This window comes from Trichosurus vulpecula, chromosome 1 (assembly GCF_011100635.1).
Source record: "Trichosurus vulpecula isolate mTriVul1 chromosome 1, mTriVul1.pri, whole genome shotgun sequence".
NCBI lineage: Eukaryota > Metazoa > Chordata > Mammalia > Diprotodontia > Phalangeridae > Trichosurus > Trichosurus vulpecula.
Genome location: NC_050573.1, coordinates 91,400,582 through 91,421,014, shown reverse-complemented (window position 1 = coordinate 91,421,014; position 20,433 = coordinate 91,400,582). Strand labels below are relative to the sequence as shown.

General features: G+C 38.3%; 1 protein-coding gene across 1 annotated transcript in view; it reads right to left on the bottom strand.

Annotated features, from left to right (window-relative positions):
• The window catches only part of AGO2 (argonaute RISC catalytic component 2), a 175,557-nt gene that overhangs the window by 89,737 nt on the left and 65,387 nt on the right, over positions 1-20,433 (bottom strand). Inside the window, exon 2 of the mRNA XM_036763392.1 lies at positions 1,577-1,775. Within this exon, the coding sequence (XP_036619287.1) occupies positions 1,577-1,775 (199 nt within the window). The remainder of the gene's footprint in view (positions 1-1,576; positions 1,776-20,433) is intronic.

Genomic DNA, 20,433 nt, shown 5'->3' with positions numbered 1-20,433 from the left:
ATTTCTCACTCTCATCTAAACTCCCTGCAATTTGGCTTCCAACTTCATCATTCCACTGAAACTGCCCATTCTGATGTTACTAACGATCAGTCCTTAATGCTTGTTCTCAATCATCATTTTTCTTAACCTCTTGTAGCATTTGCAACTGTTGATCACTATTTCTTCTTGGATATTCTTTCCTCCAATTTTTGTGACACTTTCTGGATTTCCTCCTATCTGTCTGACCACTTGTTCTTCATCCCCTTTGTTGGGTCACACCTAACATCTGCATGTTATGTCCACTAATAGTGGTGTCCCTCAAAGTTCTGTGCTGTGTTCCTTTCTCTTCCTTTCATACTGTTGATTTCATCCACTTCCATAGGTTTAACAATCAGTAAAATGCAAATAACTCTCAGATCTTTATATTTAGTCCCAGCTTCTTTATCAGAACTATAGTTCTAAATCTACAATTGCCTTCAGGTCATCTCAAACTGGATTACAAACTGTAATCATATCAAACTCAACATGTCCAAATCAGAACTCATTTCCTCCCCCGCAAACACTTACCTCTTCCAACTTCTCTATTATTGTCAAAGGGACTGCCATCTTCCCAATCATCTAGACTTATATCCTTAGAGTCATCTTTGACTGATTGAATTTATTTCCCAATCTTGTCATTTCTAATACCTCTTGACCCCTTCTCTCCAGTCACACAGACATCAAAGTAATGCAGGACTCTCATTATTTCTTATCTAGACTATTTCAATAACCTCCTCAAGTCCTTTCCCCAATCCAGTCCATCCTCCCCTCAACTGCCAAAGTGATTTTCCTAAAGCATATTACCCCCTCCTAATCAATAAGCTCCAGTGGTTTGCCCTTATCTCTAGGATCAAATACAAAATCCTCTGTTTGGCTTATAAAGCCCTTCATAATTTGGCTCCCTCCTATCTTTTGAATTTTCTTATACTTTATTCTCCTCTACAAATTCTTCAAACCAGCTACATTGGTTCACTTATGGCTCTTTGGAACAGAATACCCTATGTCTTTGGATTATCTCTACTGCAATGCCTCATCTACTCACTTCCATCTCTTATTTTCTTTGGTTTTCTTCTATACCCAGCTCAAATTCCACTTCTACAGGTGACCCCCCCCCCAATTCCCTCCCAATACTACTGCGTTTTTCTAAGATTACCTTCCATCTGCAATGTATATATCTCATTTTTGTCTCCCCATTTGAATGAGGGCAGAGACTCTTTTCCCCCTTTCCAGGTATGGTAAATAACGACTGACTGTTTAGCCCCTGATTTTAGGTGTCATTGCATGAAAATAATTCAGCTAGGTAAGTCTTGCTCATCACATCAGGATGAAACCTCTAAAATAAAACCACTGAAAAAAAAATCATCACAACTGAGGACGTTTAATTGAAAAGGGACCTCCACAAGTCAGGAAACATTTTAGAGTTGTCAGAATGACTCTTAAACTTTCTGGCAAAGGAGCAGAAGGGTCTTCTGAGAAATTGCTGCCATTACATGAAATGCTTTGGTTAAAAATACACCCCATTTCTAAAGTACTTGCTTAAAACTAATAATGGTAATACCTGTTAACTCTTCTAGGGCATTTCTCCGGCTTGATATCTAATTCATAATGATAGATGTCAATTTTTGGAATGTCCATTTCAAAGAAATTAGCCTGTAGCTTGATTGTTCTCCCAGAAGTCCCAAAGTCTGGTCTAGGTGGAGGCTTAAAGGTATACGTCGCCTGCATTGGTGAGGGTGGTGTTGGAGGAGCCGTAAGTGCTGAAGAACAGAAAAACAAAAACAATTACCTAGGGAAAAGTTTAACACAGATTATTTTTAAAAACCATAATTAGATTAGCAATACAGAATTCATCTAGATCAACTACACAATTTTATGGAGAAAGGAAAAATAATTTACAGAAAGACAGAAACATAGAGAATATAGCATTTTTCATAGGACCACTAAGGGCAGGAAGGTAACTTATTAGAAGTATAAAACATAAAAAATATGGCTTTCTTATCCACTATATTTTGACCCTTTGGGTATGCCTCCACTCTACTGGCCCCTCTTAAAACACCCAAAGTACCACATGGCTACCTGGCAGGTACAGATGACACCAGACTCCTGTTACTATTACATATGGATTAATGTGGGTTGTCCTATAAACATGAATCTCAATGTACCAATGGTTCATAAAAGATACACCTTCAAAGTAGCTTTTGATTACCTAGTTAAGTTCTTTTCTTCTACACCCTTATGTTACCTTTATAGAAATATATTTGAGAGTTTGGCAAACCTTTTCCATTTTTAAATACTAAATTGATATGCTTTCATAGAATAAGAATTTCTCAAGAGTTGAAAGGGATATTATCTAATCCGACTCTGGCTCTGACATTTACTTCCTGTGCCCTATGTTAAGTCATTTCTATTGGACTCTATTTCTTCAACTATAAAAATGAGAGGGTTGGATAAGGTGACCTTCAATAGCTGTATCAGTCCTAAATATCTTTTTAGATTTAGGAACAATCTCTCTCTTTTGAGATTTAGGACTACCTTAAGGATAAATCACTGAATCACAGGATTTAGATCTTAAGGCACAAAAACTATCTCAGACATTTACTAAACTATGTGAACTAGGGCCCAGCCTCATTTCATAGGAAATGATAATAGCTGCTGCACAGCTCACAGGATAGGTATAAATCAAATAATATAATGTACATAAGAAAGTGTTAAAGTATCACCCAAATGTCAATTATTTTCATGATGATCAAGACCATCTAGGGCCATCCCCTTCCTCTCACTGTACTTATGTGGAAACCAAGGGCCATGGAAAGGGAAAATGATTTGCCTAATATCACAAAAAAATGAAGTCTCAGAGTTGGGATTCAACCTCAGGTCTTTGATTCCAGATGTGGTTACCTGTCTCCCCTGTGTCATTTTTGACAAGTCATTCATTATCTAGCCTCTGTGCAAACAACACTGGTGACATTGAATTCATCAGTATACAAAGCAACACATTCCACCACTAATAATGCTCAGATTAGCGGGAAGCTAATATTTCTTTTTACTAAGCTAAAGTTTGCCTTTTTCTAACTTATGCCTCATTTTGTCCTCTACAGCAGTAGTCTCCCATGTATGGGCTGAGGCTTGACCCCCTAAGTTAGAGTGATCAATCAATGAGGCAGTAAGAAGATAAACTACAGTCAAGGGGACAGTGGCTTATCTTCAACAAGACTATGCTATTTCTTTAAACATTCTCGAATTCTGACCTTTCACACGATTGAACTAAAGGGCTGTTCAGGATTTGGCCCCTCAAAGCCATTAGAATGTTCTCCAACTCACAGAAGCTGCTACATGCCAAAATTCCTCATACCACCTTCCTGCAGCCATCATCTCATGGCTACAGCAGGCACCTTTCAACGGCAGCGAATAATCCCCTCCCTGCCCCCCTTATACTTTTTGATTCCTGCTGGTATATTTTAAATAGCTGAGGATTAACAGACATGGACAGGTTATTATAAGCCTTAACCTCCCTCTCCCAAACATTATTTCCATTAAGAAATCCTTCCACTCATACAGGTTTTGCAACCCTGGTGTTATTCACAACTCTTCTCTTTCCCTCACCTCATGGAGCTAATTAGCTGACAAATCCATAACATCGCTTCCATCCTTCCCCTTCCCTTCTTGTCATTAACATGGCCATCAACCACATTTTAGTCCCTATCATCTTTCCCCTGGGCTATTAAAATGGCCTCTTAACTGGTCTCCTTGTTTCAGTTCTTTTCCCACCAAAAGCCATCTTCCACACAATTGCCCAAATAATTTTCTTAAAGGGTGTGACCACATCACTCTCTTACTCAATAAATTTCAGGAGTCTCCACTGATTCTAAAACAAGGGTGTTTAACACTTTTGTGTGTGGGTCTTAGACCCCTCTGGTAGTCTGGTGATATCTAGGGACCACTTCTCAGTAAAATAATGTTAGATGCACAAATCAAATACACAGGAAGGCAAAAGAATTCTTTCAAAATGAAGTTAGGATCAAACATTATTTCACATTACTCTCATCCTGTTTAAATGTTTGACAATGTAATTATTAATAATACATTCACACAATTTACAATTAAATATATGAATATCAAGGATGAGTGCTCAATCATTATTTTTTACTGACCAGGATGCATAATCAAAAAAGTTTAGAGATTACTGCTCTAGAGCTATACAAATGCAATCTTTCATATGACAACCCTTTAAATATTAGAAGAAAGTGATTAAGTTCTCCCCCTAATTATTCTCTTTTCCAGGATAAATATCTATAACTTTCTAATATAACACTGTTACTATTAATTTTCTAATGTGTTTTAATTTACTGCTTTAGTAGCCACAGTCACAGATTAACCAAATTAACCAAATCCCAAATATTTTAATTTTTTCACCATTCGTTTTGATTTAAAAAAAAAAAGAATCAACACTAGAGCAAGACAATTTTCACTAAAATTCACTTAGACAAAATCATGGAAGGGTCAGTCTGAATTGATGGAAAGGTGGTGCTTTGAAATTTTTCAAAGAATCAAACTATTAGTGTCACATACTTATAGTAACTAAAACATAACAGAAGTGTTTGTCAAGTGGAGAGCCTGTTAACTTTGCATCAGTCAGGATATATTTGAAATTACCAGCACACTTTTATACAAGATAGTAAGTACACTCTTTAAAAACTTTGTTTTATCACTGAAGTTGAAGATATGTCCCATAATCTTATACTATTAGTTTGCATAATGAAGCTTTTCTATATAAAAAGTATACATGTAAACTAAAGTCCAGGCCAATTTTTAAGAAGTACAAATTAATGGAACTCAAATGGATTGTATTTCACTGTATCCTAAAGAACAAAGAACAAGAAAGTAAATGAAATAACTAAAGTTATCAAGTAAAACCTACCTAAATATATGTTTCAAAATAAAAATAAGACATTTTTTCAAAAGGCCAATTTCATACATTTGCATCTTTAGTCTTATTCACAGGAAACAAAAGTTATGTACTAAAAATAATGCATGCTGTTCTCACGGTATTTCTGACCCAGACAAATGCAGGACATCCGGAAACTACAGTTTGTGAACAAACTTTCTGTAAAAGAATCACTGACTGTACGGAATCTATAACTGTCTTAATGAAGCTCCCGTTCCTTCAATAGTCACTCTTTAATATGATGAAAAATAAAATTTCACTTCAAAATGATGTTTCGAAAAGAGAGATGCAAAACTAGGTAAAAGCTGTCCCTCTCCTTTTAGAACTTTAGCATGGAAAAATTATTCAGTCTTACTAATGTTTGATCCAGAACACTGCAATGGGCTGGTTAAGTACTTAGAATGATGATACTGACACTAAAAGATTCATTCATTCATCATCCAAGTCTTTTAGTACCTTACATGAACCTATGTAGATATGTCAGCCAACTCCATCTGAAAATGTAACAGAAAGAGTAAGATTCTTAGCCCCCTGCTTCTGCCAGTGACTAGTTATATGACCATGGTGACATGCACAGTAGCTATACTGGGCCTGAAACATCTGAAAATGTGTATGTTCTGATAATTTATGCATTAAAAACATGTAAGTAATGTCACTTAAGTTTTCTGGGACTCAGTTTCCACATCTCTAACATTTCTTCCAGGTCTAAAACTCCTATGACTCTAAAGTTCTTCTCTAGTACTATTTATTGGAGACAAGGAAAAAAAAGTGAAAAGTTAAATAATGCCCTCTTAAAATGCTACAAGCAACAAGAAGAATCTGAATAGGTTTTCCTATTGTCTTTCAGGGGACTGTGGAGACTTATAGACAGACCGGCCTTTAGAACAGAAAGTCTTAACCTCGAGTCTGTGAACATTTTTTAAAAAGATATTTTGATAACTATATTTCAGTATGATTGGCTTTCTACATAATCCTATGTATTTTATGGATTTACCAACATTCTGAGAAGGGATCTATAGTTTCACCAAAATGTCAAAGGGCTACAGAACACACAAAAAGTTTAAGAATCTCTGCTTTAGAATAATGCTTTATATTCTAAAGATCTTATGCTTATCCCTAAGCTGAACAAAAAGGAACTACATGGCATACATCTGACAGAAAGGCACACATTTAATGTGGCAGAAAACATTAAACTGAGCAAACAACTTGACACAAATATCCCATAACATTCACCAAGTGGGGTTGGGCAGAAGCTTACCTGTTAATAATCTCTAGCCCCAAAGGGAATTCATCTTCGTATTTCCAATACATTTAGGTTTCACCCAGTATTTTAATTTTTTACTATGTTCTTTCAGTTTAGTGTAAAGATAGGCCCTGTACATGTCATTAAAAGATATTAGGAACATGAAATCACCATAGACATCAAACCTGGAGGACGGGAATTTTCTATGTGCTACTGTGGGAATACTAAAACTCAAATTGGTCCTTGGAGCCAATGAAGAGTTCTATTTTTATAACTCATAGGGAAAGTCCCCAGAGTAAAGCTCAAAACAAGCAGGAAGACTGAAAAACAAAATATTAAACTGAACGACAACATAGGGATGAATAGAACTTACCCAAGATGCAAATAGCAGTAAAGCATCATGTAAAAAGATCTAGCTGATATTTCACAGGATAACAGAAAGGCTTGGTACACAAAAACGAAGGCAGGCATGGTATAGTGTGACTAGCAACACACTAGATATGGAGTGAGAAGATGTGTCAACAAGTTGTACCCTTAGCTAAGTCACTTCATGTCTTTGGACTGCGGTTTCCTCAACTGTCTAGACCTCAAGCTGGTCTACACCAAAGGTTCTTAACCTAGAGTCCAAAGGTCTGGAGAAATTTTAAGGGTTCTGTGAGCTTAGATGAGAAAAAATTGCATCTTCATTTCAAAATTATTGGTTTCCATGGTATGTATTTTACTTAATGCAATATTCTGATAAAAGTCTCAACGTTTAAGATTCCCAAAGTGGTCCATGACACAAAAAAAGAAAAGGAACTACTGACATGGATGATTTCTCAGATCACTCCCAGCTACAAATCTATAAATAAGAATATTAGATAAAAGTCAACATGAAATATTTCAAAGATAAAAATTAAATGTCTAAAAAGGACAAGAGGAAAAAATAGGCATACGTAATGAGAGAGATGGATGTAAGAAAAGAATCACAAGAACCATTAAAAGAAACCATTCACAACATGTCATTCCCTTACAACAGAAAAACTACAGAAAGTACACATCTTAGCCTATCTTTTATCATAGTATAATATGACTTTCCTTTGCCTCTCTAATCTCACCTTCCATCACTCCCCAGAGACTATCTCCATTTTAGGTCAGTCTCCTAATCCCTAACTTCTATATCTTTGTACATGCTACTCTCTCCCTATCGGAGATACCTTCCTATCTCTTCTCTCACCAAACAAATTCTAGTCAGCCTTCATAGCCAAATTTAATTTACATGGTTATGTGAGATAATTCACAGTTAGTAACACCTGACATTCTTAACAAAATATTTCACAGAATCAACTCGAGTTGGAAGAAACCCCAGAAACTTTCTAGTACTACTAATACCTGAACAAAAAATCTCTCTATACAACATATTGGACCCAACCATAGATATTCTAGAAGGAGGAAACCACTGCCTCTAGAGGCAGCCCATTCTACCTATGGTTTAGTCCTCAGCATTAGGGAGTTTGCTGCTAAAACCTAAATTTGCATCTTTACACCTTCTATACACAGCTCTTAGTTCTGCCCAATGGGAAAAGAATGAAGTTCTTCCTTCTTCTAAGTGGCAATTATTCAAGTTTGTCCTAAGTTGTTCAATTATCATCCCTGTATTACAGATAATGAAACAGACCTAAAATCAAGTAGTAATGACAAGTAAAATTAAGTCATTATATTTTATAAATCAAGTAGTTACAATTATACAGCTTAAAAAGTATGAAAGCTAGCACTTATACCCATACAGGCTCTAGGAATATGTGCTTGCTACTAAAGTATGCGATCTCAAACATTGCCTGCTACATTTCTCTCTCTCCGTCTCTCATCTCTCTGCCTCTGAGAACTTGAGAGAAAGGTCAGTTTCACTTTTAAGATTTACAGAGGATAGGGACTTGGGGCCTTGAGAGGATTTCTGAAGGTAGACAAAGGGAGGTGAATGGAGTTGGGAAGAAGGAAGAGGATAAAGGATTGGAACAAAAAGGAAAGAGGGAAAAAAACATGGAATGCTTTTGGGAAACACATGGCATTCCAATTTGACTGATATGATGAAAAAGGGGTAGTGACACTAGGCTGAAGTTAGATTGTGGATGGCCTTGAATGTCAGCCTAAGTAGCTAAGATTTGACTCAGTAGAAAAGAAGCAGCCACTAAAAATTTCTGAGGTAGGGATTAATCACATAAAAGGATCATAGAACAAGAACTGGAGGAGACCTCAGGTATCATCTAACCCAACCTTTTTGTTTTATACGTAGGTAAACTGAGGGCTTGGGGAATTTAAGTGACTTAAGGTCATCCAGGTAATAAGCATCAAAAGCAGGATCTGAACCCAGGACCTGATTCCCAAGTCTCATTTTCATCTACATCTAGGTGGTCCCACTGACATCTCGAATTCAACATGTCTAGCACTAAGCTACTTCTCATTCTAGCTTTCTTTTTCTGTCAATGATAGTACTTCCCCCAATCATCCATGCTTGAAAACTCAAGTGTCACTATAGACTACTAGATACTATAGACTCTCTCCTTTCTCTACAATCCCGAGTCCTGACTTCAGAATCTCAACAAATGTCTGTTTAATTGAAAAATAAAAAGAGAGTATGTATATTCTATATGTGATGCCCTGTGGGAGAGAAACAAGGATAATAGGAAAGACATTAAAATAAATATAACTGATTCAACAAGAATTGTAAGAACTTCGCAGAGTGCTTTAGCACTTGACATGATCATAGATTTGTATTAGGAAACCAAGGATAGAGATTCTTCCCTCCCATATTGAGGGGGAGAGAATCACGTGGGCAACAATAGCCTCAGGAAGAGTTAGTTAATGAAAATTACAGAGGACTTGAGCCAGGGTGGAACAATCCTAAAGGAAAGAAGGGAGCTTGCTGTCCGATCTCACATCTCTCTCCCTTAGGGACAAATCGTCATCTTTTGATGTTAAGCATGACTTTTTAAACCTGACCATCACTCAAAGAAAAATGTGATAAATAATCTAGATAAAAGCATTCAAGATTTTTTAAAATGGAGATATGACCATAAAGTAATGAGCCTGATTTTCAAATGTGGTTCAAACTGACTCGGAAGGAAATATTTTTAGAGGATTTGCAAAAATGCTTTTAAACAATGGCAGGACCACTATAACAAGTTCACACTCTGTTAATTCTTAAAGACAGGTAGGTAGCTCCATGGATAGAGTGACAAGCCTGAAGTCAGGAAGGCTCATCTTCCTGAGCTCAAATGTAGCCTCAGACACTAGCTGGGTGACCCTGGGTAAGTCACTTAACCCTGTGTGCCTCAGTTTCCTCATCTGTCAAATGACCTGGAGAAGGAAATGACAAAGGACTATAGTGTCTTGGCCAAGAAAATCTCAAATGGGGTAATGAAGAATTGGACACAACTGAAATGAAACAACATCAAATACAATATATAACTGAAAAACAACCTGACAACTCAAAAGGAAACTATTTGCAATACTCTGATTTGAAGATACGAATACTTGTATATTTGATGTGGGGGGGCAGGGGAAGCAGTTATTACTTTATGTTCATAAATGGCAGAGTAAAAGAGGGAAAGGTAAAGCCTAAGAAATTCACAAGTCAGTCAAGTGAAGAGGCTTTTCAGGACTTTTTATTCATTTATTTCAAATTTAAATACTAAAAGTTAAGTACACTGTAAGTAAAGAGAAAGAAACATCAACTTAAATACTAAAACTTGAATACAAAATAAGAAAAGAAAAAAGTATTAGCATGTGCACAGTGGACTGAGAGAATTCAAAATACGTAGCAATAAATTTCCATTTCAAGAAATGCTGTATAATAAATACATGAATTTTGACAGAAGAAAAGGAGAGATTTATCATTACAATTATGAGCCTTCTGAAAAATGACCAGCAATTGATCGGCATCAAACCCATTTGACAAAGGTTGAAGTTACCAACACTTCTAAAGAAAAGGAAAAAGACAGGCTTGTATGTCTTCCTTGGCCATGCTCTCCTAACTTATTAGTTTTGAGCATTCAGTCCAATGAATATAACTAAATTGGAGGGATGGAGACAAGATGGTGGCTGGAAAGCAGGGACTTGGTTAAGCTCTCCCCCAGGTCCATCCAAACACCTGTAAAAAAAGGCTCTGAACAAATTCTAGAGCTGAAGAACCCATGAAATAACAGAGGGAAGCAAGGCTCCAGCCCAGGAAAGCCTGGATGGTTGCTGGGAAGGGTCTATGGCATGGAGCTGGGAGCCACGCCAGGACCAACCAGACCAGAAGCCAGGTAGAACAGGCAGCAGGGCCCTGAATCATTAAACTGTGGCAGTTACCAGACTTCTCAACCCACAAACACCAAAGACAACAGAGAAGGTCAGTGGGAAAAACTGCTAGAATTGAGTGAAAGGAATGTGCAGTCAGCCCCAGCCCTGTGGATGCCAAAGTGGTGCAGCTCTAGGACTGCTTCCAGAGCTCCAGCTCCAGTTGCTTTTGGCCCCAGGCCCACCTTGTGGGAGGAATTAAGCCTTGGGTTAGAGCTGGAGTTCACAGCCTGCTTGGATCTGAGTCCCAGTTCAGGTTGGCAGTTCTTGGGAGAGAAGGGGTGCTGGTGTGGCAGAGATTGCTGTGTAGAAGTAGCTCTGAAAACAGCAGCACAGCCCCTCAAGCTTGGGACAAAGTACTCTCTACTCTACAAGCAGTCATACCCTGACAAAAAGCTCAAGGGTCAAGTAGTTGGCTGGGAACATGAACAGGCAGCGAAAAAGGACTCAGATTCAGATTCAGATTCAGACTTTGGAATCTTTCTTTGGTGACAAAGCAGATCAAAACATACAGCCAGAAGTCAACAAAGTTAAAGAGCCTACATCAAAAGCCTCCAAGAAAAACATGAACTGGTCTCAGGCCATGGAAGAGCTCAAAAAGGATTTGGAAAAGCAAGTTAGAGAAGTAGAGGAAAAATTGGGAAGAGAAATGAGAGTGATGCAAGAAAATCATGGAAAACAAGTCAATGACTTGCTAAAGGAGATCCAAAAGAAAATAACACCTTAAAGAACAGACTAACCCAAATGGCAAAAGAGCTCCAAAAAACCAATGAGGAGAAAAATGCCTTGAAAGGCAGAATTAGCCTAATGGAAAAGGAGGTCCAAAAGATCACTGAAGAAAATACCACGTTAAAAATTAGATTGGAGCAAGTGAAAGCTAGTGACTTTATGAGAAATCAAAATATTATAAAACAGAACCAAAGGAATGAAAAAATGGAAGACAATGTGAAATATCTCATTGGAAAAATGACTGACCTGGAAAATAGATCCAGGAGAGATAATTTAAAAATTATTGGACTACCTGAAAGCCATGATCAAAAAAAGAGCCTAGACATCATCTTTCAAGAAATTATCAAGGCAAATTGCCCTGATATTCTAGAACCAGAGGCTAAAATACAAATTGACAGAATCCACCAATCACCTCTTGAAAAAGATCCCAAAGAGAAAACTCCTAGGAATATTGTCACCAAATTCCAGAGCTCCCAGATCAAGGAGAAAATACTGCAAGCAATCAGAAAGAAACAATTTGAGTATTGTGGAAACATAATCATGATAACACAAGATCTAGCAGCTTCCACATTAAGGGATCCAAAGGCTTGGAAGTCAAAGGAGTTAGGATTAAAACCAAGAATCACCTATCCAGCAAAACTGAGTATCATGCTCCAAAGCAAAATATGGACTTTCAATAAAATAGAGGACTTCCAAGCTTTCTCAGTGAAAAGACCAGAGCTGAATAGAAAAATTGACTTTCAAACACAAGAATCAAGAGAAGCATGAAAAGGTAAACAAGAAAAGAATTCACAAGGGACTTATTAAAGTTGAACTGTTTTGCTTACATTCCTACATGGAAAGATGATGTGTGTAATTCATGAGACTTTTCTCAGTATTAGGGTAGCTGAAGGGAATATACATATACATAGACAGAGAGCACAGGATGAGTTGAATATGAAGGGATACCTAAAAGAATAAAATAAAATTAAGGGATGAGAGAGGAACATATTGAGAAAGGGAGATTTAGAATGGGGTAAATTATCTCACATAAAAGTGGCAAGAAAAAGCAGTTCATTGGAAGAGAAGAGAAGGCAGGTGAGGGGGAATGAGTGAATCTTGCTCTCATCGGATTTGACTTGAGGAGGGAATAACATACTCACTCAATTGGGTATCTTACCCCACATGAAAGTAGGGGGAAGGGGATAAAAAAGGGGGGATGATAGAAGGGAGGGCAGAGAGGGGGAGGAGATAATCAAAAGCAAACACTTTTGAAAAGGGATAGGGTCAAGGGAGAGAACTGAATAAAGGGGGACAGGATAGGTGGGAGGGAAATATAGTTAGTCTTTCATAACATGACTTTTTATGGGAATGTTTTGCATAATGATACATGTGTGGCCTATGTTGAATTGCTTGCCTTATTAGGGAGAGTGGGTGGGGAGGGAAGAGGGGAGAGAATTTGGAACTCAAAAGTTTTTAAAGCAGATGCTCAAAAAACAAAGTTGTTTTTGCATGCAACTGGGAAATAAGATATACAGGCAATGGAGCATAGAAATCTGTCTTGCCCTACAAGAAAGGAAGGAGAAAAGGGATGGGGGGCAGGGGAAGTGAGGTGATAGAAGAGAGGGCTGACTGGAGAATGGGGCAATCGGAATATATGCCATCTTGGAGTGGGAGGGGAGGGTAGAAATGGGGAGAAAATTTGTAACTCAAAATCTTGTGGAAATCAATGCTGAAAATGAAAGAATATCAAATATCCTTTCAAAAATAAATAAACAAATAAATAGGAAAAAAAGTGAAATGGTAAAAAAAAAAAAGAAAATAACTAAATTAGTAGAGCTAGAAGTTATTTACAAGCTCCTCCATCCAGATAAGAGGAGACAGGAAGAAACAAAGGGACAAAATCTCACTAAGGACAAGAGACAGAGTAATGGGAATAGAATAAACAGTACTCAAAGTTTTTTCCATAACCTACCACAATATGGGCCTGCAAATCAATGGGGTTCTAAACTACCACCCCTGCCCCAAAATATTTCCCCTACCTATCTGAAACAACATTAAGAGCTTGAGTCTTTACAAACAGGGTCTAAATAAGCTAGTAATTTGAACTTATTCAAGAAAAGCTATTTCTTCCTCCATAAAAAAAAATTTTCATAAAAACAATATTCATAGCAGTACTCTTTGTGCTGGAAACCAAGGAAATGCTCATCAGTTGAGGAATGGTTGACAAAGCCTTGGTGGGCAAATGAAATGTAATGTTATTGTGCGGCAAGAAATGAGGAATTCAGAAAAGTATGGAAGATTTATATAAACAAACTCAAAGTGAAATCTGTAGAATCAAGAAAACATGCACAATATATATATATACATATATATATATATAATCTGAGTAACTGAAAAATCAATGAAGCCAGGTCCTGGAGAAAAAAGAATGGAACATTATCTATGCTCCCTCATAGGAGAGTTGGGAAACCACTAGAAAAGCAAATTGCTTATACTATCAGATAGTGCAGCTAGATCATACAGTGGATAGAGAGCCAGGCCTGGAGTCAGGGAAACTCATCTTTTCTAATTTGAATCCAGCCTCATTACACTGGCTGTGTGACCCTAGGCAAGTCACTTAACCTTTTTTTGTCTCAGTTTCCTCATCTATAAAATGAGCTGGAGAAGGAAATGGCAAGCCACTCCACTATCTTTGCCAAGAAAATCCTATATGGGGTCACAAAGAATTGGACACAACTGAAATTACTGAACAACAACAACAGATACAATTACTATAGTTTTGCTTTTGTCAAATGATAGGATTCAATAGGATATATGTGTAAAATTACTAATGTAAAAGTCAACACATCGCTAAAACATAAACTGTCTGTACCCTTTGATCTGGCAACCCCAAGGAAGATAGTCCAGAAAACTTCAGTCCACCTTGATGGAATGTAATGTGTTATAAATTCTGAAATATTCATAGCAGCTCATTTTTTGCAGTAGCAAAATAAACAAAACAAATAAAGCAAGAAAAAAGCCTGGAAATAACCTTCTTTATGTGTTGCCTTTCTCCATTAGAATCTAAGCTCCTAGAAGACAAGGACTGTCTTATTACTTGTATTTACATTCCCAATGCTTTGCACGATGCCTGGTAAGCATTTGGTAAATGTGTTGATTTGACTAATGGAATATTTTTATGTTATGAGAAATGAAGTAATTCAGAGAAACACATATAATAAGGGGAAAAAGCAATACAGGCAACCACTGAAACAGACTTCTTGTCTTCGTTACAAGAGAAGGGTTCCACTATGTTATTAGGAAATGAATGTTTTTTTTAAAAGCATCAATAATTTTTTTAAAGTCACACTAATAAAATTTTATTAAATAATAGTAAGTAGAAAAATAAACAATGTATACTTAAGAAGATGAGAAAAATGTTAGCTACACAAATTAAGGGGAAAGTTGAAGTTGAGATTTGTTAAAAAGGCACAAAATATAACATCTCCTGGTTGCAGGGGGCCCTGGGTATGGCAAACATCTAGAGGAGAGAGAACTATAAGCAAGAGCTCAAGCATTGGCTGTCCCATGATCATAGGATCACCTCACAGACTTAAGGAGTATGCCCAGGAAATCAGGTTCTAGCCAAAATTACAATGGTGTGGTTGAATACTAAAAATAAATTAAAAAAAACAACATGGGGTAGTAGTTCATCTTTCATTATAGATAAATGTATTAATACATTAATAATTCCTAAAAAAATACAATGCTATGAACCCAATGGGATTAAAGACTTCTTAAAAATTATCTTTAGCATTTGTACTCTAGTTGAGTAAAAGCAGAGGAGTGGAGAAAAATACAAACTGGACACAATAAACAATCTTAAGCCCCAAAGACAGATGATGAAACATATTTCTCTCCGATGAGCAGAGCTTTACTTTACTTTGTTGTGTAGATTGAAAAGCAAATCCAAAGTTACAGGGAGGAGGTAAGGAAGGACTTGTTAATATTAGGAAATTACTGTGGCAGAATAAACAAAAGATATCATGAGCTCTCCAAAGGTACAAATTTTGCTATATTCACATTGGTATCACCAAAAACCTATGAGTAAGTAATTTCACCTTCCTACCACTCTGTGTCTTATTAGATGGCCTTCAGGAGCTGTTACAATTTAAAAAAAAAATCACCACCTGGCGGCCAACTTCCTAGGGAATCATAAAATTTCAAATTTGAAAAGGACCTCAGAATCTTTTTAAGCAAATTCAACAGTTGAATAAAAACTCCCAATATAAGATTAAAGCCTCCACCTGATTTTGCGGTATTGAACATCTACTTACTATAGGCTACATGTATTATGCTGGGCAACAGGGAAACAATCTATGTTCATAAATAAATAATAATTAGACCACGATATGGGCCTTAGAAGAACACAAACTTGTCTAAGAACAGGTGAGGAAAAAAAAATCAATGATGACTGAAGGGTGAGGAAATATTTCATGAATGCAGGCTCCATTTAAGCTGACCCTTGAAGGATGGGTAAGAGGACATCACTGGTAAGTTGGGGTGATAAAGAGAGTCATTACAGCTTCAGGAAATAATGTGAGCAAGAGAAAGTGGGAAGTGTTTACTAGAAGAGGGAGCCATATGATAAGGCTGGAAAAATAAAATTTGTAGTCTTTGATTGCTGGGTTAAGGAGTCTGTACTCTTTATTCCTTTAGGTAATAGGAAGCCAGGTGGCACAGTGGACAGCATGCTGGGCCTAGAGCCAGGAGGACTCATCTGCATGAGTTCAAATCTGGCCTCAGACACTTACTAGCTGACTGACCCTGGGCAAGTCACATAACCCTGTCTGCCTCAGTTCCTCAACTGTAAAATGAACTGGAGAAGGAAATGGCAAACCACTCTGGTATCTTTGCCAACTCCAAAAGGTATCATTAAGAGTTGGACACAGTGAAACATGTGTGTATACACATACACACACAAACACACAGCCAGGTGGAACCCAAGCTCCTGACGGGCTGCATCTCTAGGCACCCAGCTTGATGCCTTGCACAAAGCTGCCTTTTAACTAAGTCCTTGTTTATTTGGATCGCAAGGTTTTGATCTAGGCTGTGATGTAAAGGATAGATTGAAGGGCACAGACTAGATGGAAGCAAGGAGCTTAGTTATTAGGTCACTTCTATTGTCTAGATGAGAGATAATGAGCACTTGAGTTAGGGTGCTGCCAGTGGGAATGGTCAAGATAAGTTCAAGAGATATTATGGAGATCAAATTTAACTTATCCTGCCTGGAGAAAAACTGGGGACAGGAGAAGAAAATATCATAAAACTAATCAAGTATTTGAAGAACTGTCATGTAGAAGAATGATTGGACTTGTTCTGTTTGAAACTAGAAGGCAGAACCAGGCAGCTGTTGCAATGACAGGAATAGCCGTGATCCCAAGAAAAACATCCTAAAAAGTTGATGTCCAAAAGTAGAATAATCTGCCCCATCCCAGTGGGTTCCAATAGGGTAAGGAATTTCTTCTGGGCAAGGAACTGTTGGAGATGTTGAAGAAGGGATTCCTGTTCAGATATGATTGAATTAGGTGGTTTCTATGAAAAAGTTTGGTGACTGATTAAAGACTATTGACCATTTTCATTTCCCTGATCCCTAAGTAAGCAAAATCAAAACAAATTCCCCAAGTGTCCAAAAGAATGTGTTTCACTCTGCACTTTAGACCCTCACCTCTCTGTTATGAGCATTCATCATCAGTGATTGATCTGCATTGACCTTAAGTTTTTCAGAATTGTTCTTTTTGAGATAATTATGTTATAATACAAATTGTTCACCTGGTTCTAAAAACTTCACTCTGCATCAATTAATTCAGGCCTTACTAGGTTTCTCAGAAACTATTCTCCATCATTTCTTAATGATAACTCCTCAACTAATTCTGTCCTCTTTCAGTCTTCTCCAGCCATGCCCCCAGGAACATCATCACTGGTTAATCTCATCAATTACACCTTATCAATCCCCTGGGGACCCTCTCTGATTGGAGGGTGAAATCATTACCTCCAAAGCCTCCATTTAAAGTATTGGTTTTAAGAAAGGGCTGGAGCCAGTCCTCTCTTCATTTCCCATTGGCTGCATTCTTTTGGGCTTCTGGTCTTCATCATGCCCTGGGTACCTTCTTCCCCTGCCCCTACTTCAGCTTCTTTCTGTGTGTTGTTTTCCCCCATTAGATTATAAGCTCCTTGAGGTCAGGAACTATCTTTTTCATATTTGTATCCTCTCTGCTTAGCTTAGTGCCTAGCACATTGTATATGCTAAATGAATGGTTGTTAGCTGACTGTAGGCACTCTTATTTGCACTCTGACCCAGGTAAAAGAAATAACTTTGCCCAGGTCACTCAACTTTATTTCCTTTATCTGGGTCTGAGTTCCCTCATCTATTTTTTTTTAAAGAGGGTATTGATCTAAAAGAATCCTAGTTTCTTGTGGCTCTAGCATTCTTGAATTTTCTATGGAAATGCAGTTTGTGTTTGTCCTTCATTTTCGAAGAGGACCATGGCCTCAGGGAAATGATGATGCGACTTGCAGTTGACTTTGCTTTGAGTGAGGGAGGGCTGTGCAAGGTCACCAGCCTCACTTTCTCTCCAGAGTCATTTGGATCCAGTGACCAGATAATCATCAGGGTGACTGCAGATGATGCAAGAAGAACTGGGAGAGCCTTTAGGCTAAAGTCTTTTCATGTACTCACTTAGAGTGAGGTAACACCCATTCAGTGAATATGCCTCTTTAAGAAGTGAGTCTAGGATGGGGCAGCTGGGTGGCACAGAGAGGAGCCAGGAGGACCTGAGTTCAAACACTTGACACATTTACTAGCTGTGTAACCTTGGGCAAGTCACTTAACCCCAACTGCCCTGCCCCCCTAAAAAAAAGTGAGTCTAGGGATGGCCCCTTTAATTAGAAAAAAAATCAAAGTGGGAAGGGAAGGCTGTTCCTAAGAGAAACAGTTATCATTGACAGTCCCTCTTAAGGCAGGAGGGCCCAAAATACAGCCATTAAATGGAGCTTGGGCAGGGACCTACTGTGGTCCAATCTAGGAGGGAGGGAGGGAAGGAGGGAGGAAGGAAAAGAAATGAAAGCTAAAAGAGGATTCTTACTTAGCCTTTGGAGGAGGGTAGAGGAGGGAGGGAAGTAAGAAAGGAGGAAACTAAGTAGCACTAGTTGGACTGTGAGAAGGAACTGAACATAAAACCTTGCCCACTTCACCCAATGGAAGTATTTCTCCAATTCAGGAGATTTGCCACTATTATCCCCACTCTTCTTCACTCTCTATCTTTCCCTGCTGCCTACAATCAATCATTCCTTTGTCTCCCTGAAAACATAAAACAAACAACAACAACCCTTCATTAACACCCACTAACTATTGTCCTGGCCAAACTTCTGGAGAAAAGCATCTTATGCACCTTTCTCATTCTTTTAACACCTCTCTGGATTCTGGCTTCCAATCTTATCATTCAACTTATCTGCCCTCTCCAATATTACCAGTAATCTCTTAATTACCAAATCTACAGGGCTTTTCTCAATCCTTATTCTTCTTGAGTTCTTCCCAACAGTTAGCATGGTGCTCACCACTTCCCCTTGGATACTCCTATTTAGATTATTGTAACACTGTGCTTTCCTCATTTCTCTCCGCTCCCCCCCCCCCAATTATTCCTCAGTCTCCTTTAGCTTCATCCATGTATTTGTAGCTTCCCCCAAGGTTCTGTCCTAGGCCCCCTTCTCTTTTCACTCTATATGATCTCACTTGGTGATCTTGCCAGCTGTCATGTGTTCAATTACCATCTCTATGCAGATAATTCCCAGTTCTATATGTCCAACTGTGTAGTCTCTCTAATGAAGTATAGTCCCACACCACCAACTGCTTTTTTAACATCTCGAACAATATCCTAATATCCTGTAGCTGGTCTCAAATTTAATATATCTGAAACTGAGCTCAGTTTCTTCCCCTCTCTCCCTCAGTTCTCCTTCTTCCAAACCTCCTTATTACTTGTCAAGAGCACTGTCGTCCTCCTCCTGTCACCCAGTACCTCATCCCTTCCCACCAGGTCTGCTGCAACAGCCTTTTAAGTAGTCTCTCAAGTCTTTCCCTTTAGCAATATACCCACCACTAAACTGCCAAGGTTAATTCATCCAAGGCATGACCATGTTCCCCCTGCCCCTGATGCCTCTCCTGCTCATTAAACTACAGTTACTCCCTGTTACTACTACAATGAAATATAAATTCCCCTGCCATTTAAAGTTCTTCATAACAACATAGGTCCTTCTTACCTTTCCAGTGTACTCCCCTCCCTGCCTGATGCATCTACACTGACCAACTTGCTGTTTTTCAAATAAAGCAATCTCTCTCATCTCAGCACCTTTGTGTTCAAGCCTGTAAAGCTCAATTCCACCTTTTAGTTTCCTTGGCTTCTTTTAAAATATTCAGTTCCAATCTGACCTTTGGCAGATGGACTTTCCAGATCTTTCCAGCTGCTAGGGCCTTCCCTTCTGAAATTATTCCCATTCTTATTCAACATTTTCCCTCCCTCCTCCCACCAAACACACAACACACCATAAATACACCCACCCACACTCACATCTAATTATTTATGTGTTGTCTCTTCCATTACAATGTGAATTCCTTGAAGGAAGTAAGGGTTTTGAAGATCATAGGCAGGGTTCATAATGTGATCTCCAAAATGTGCTTCTAGATCAATACTAATCCCACATAGGGATCCTGGAACTGACCCTCCTTAAGGACAATATAGCCCAGCATGGGTTGCTTCACTAGAGATCTCAGAAGTATTCCAGACCAGAATATGTCCTTGAGGAATGTAAGAAGGGTATGGGGGCGGGGGGAGAGTTTTGTTTCCACAGAATTGAAGGTGTAACTTCCCCCTCCCCCACCCCAGCTTTAGCAGAAGCCAGGCCTCAGGTCAGTCAGGTGAAATGCGAGAGACTTGTACACACGATTAAATGAGCCATTTGAAGAGGGCATGATGTAGGCAGTCAGGGGGTTATATATGGCCAATGAAAAGCCTGGTGGGAGATTTGAACTGAGGGCCTATTAAAGGACTGGCATCCACCTGAGTCCTTTGTACTTTCTCCTGTACTCTGTTCAGGGGAGGTACCCATTTATTCAGAGGGAATAAATGTAAATTATAATTAAAATGTCCCTGGCTTCCCAACA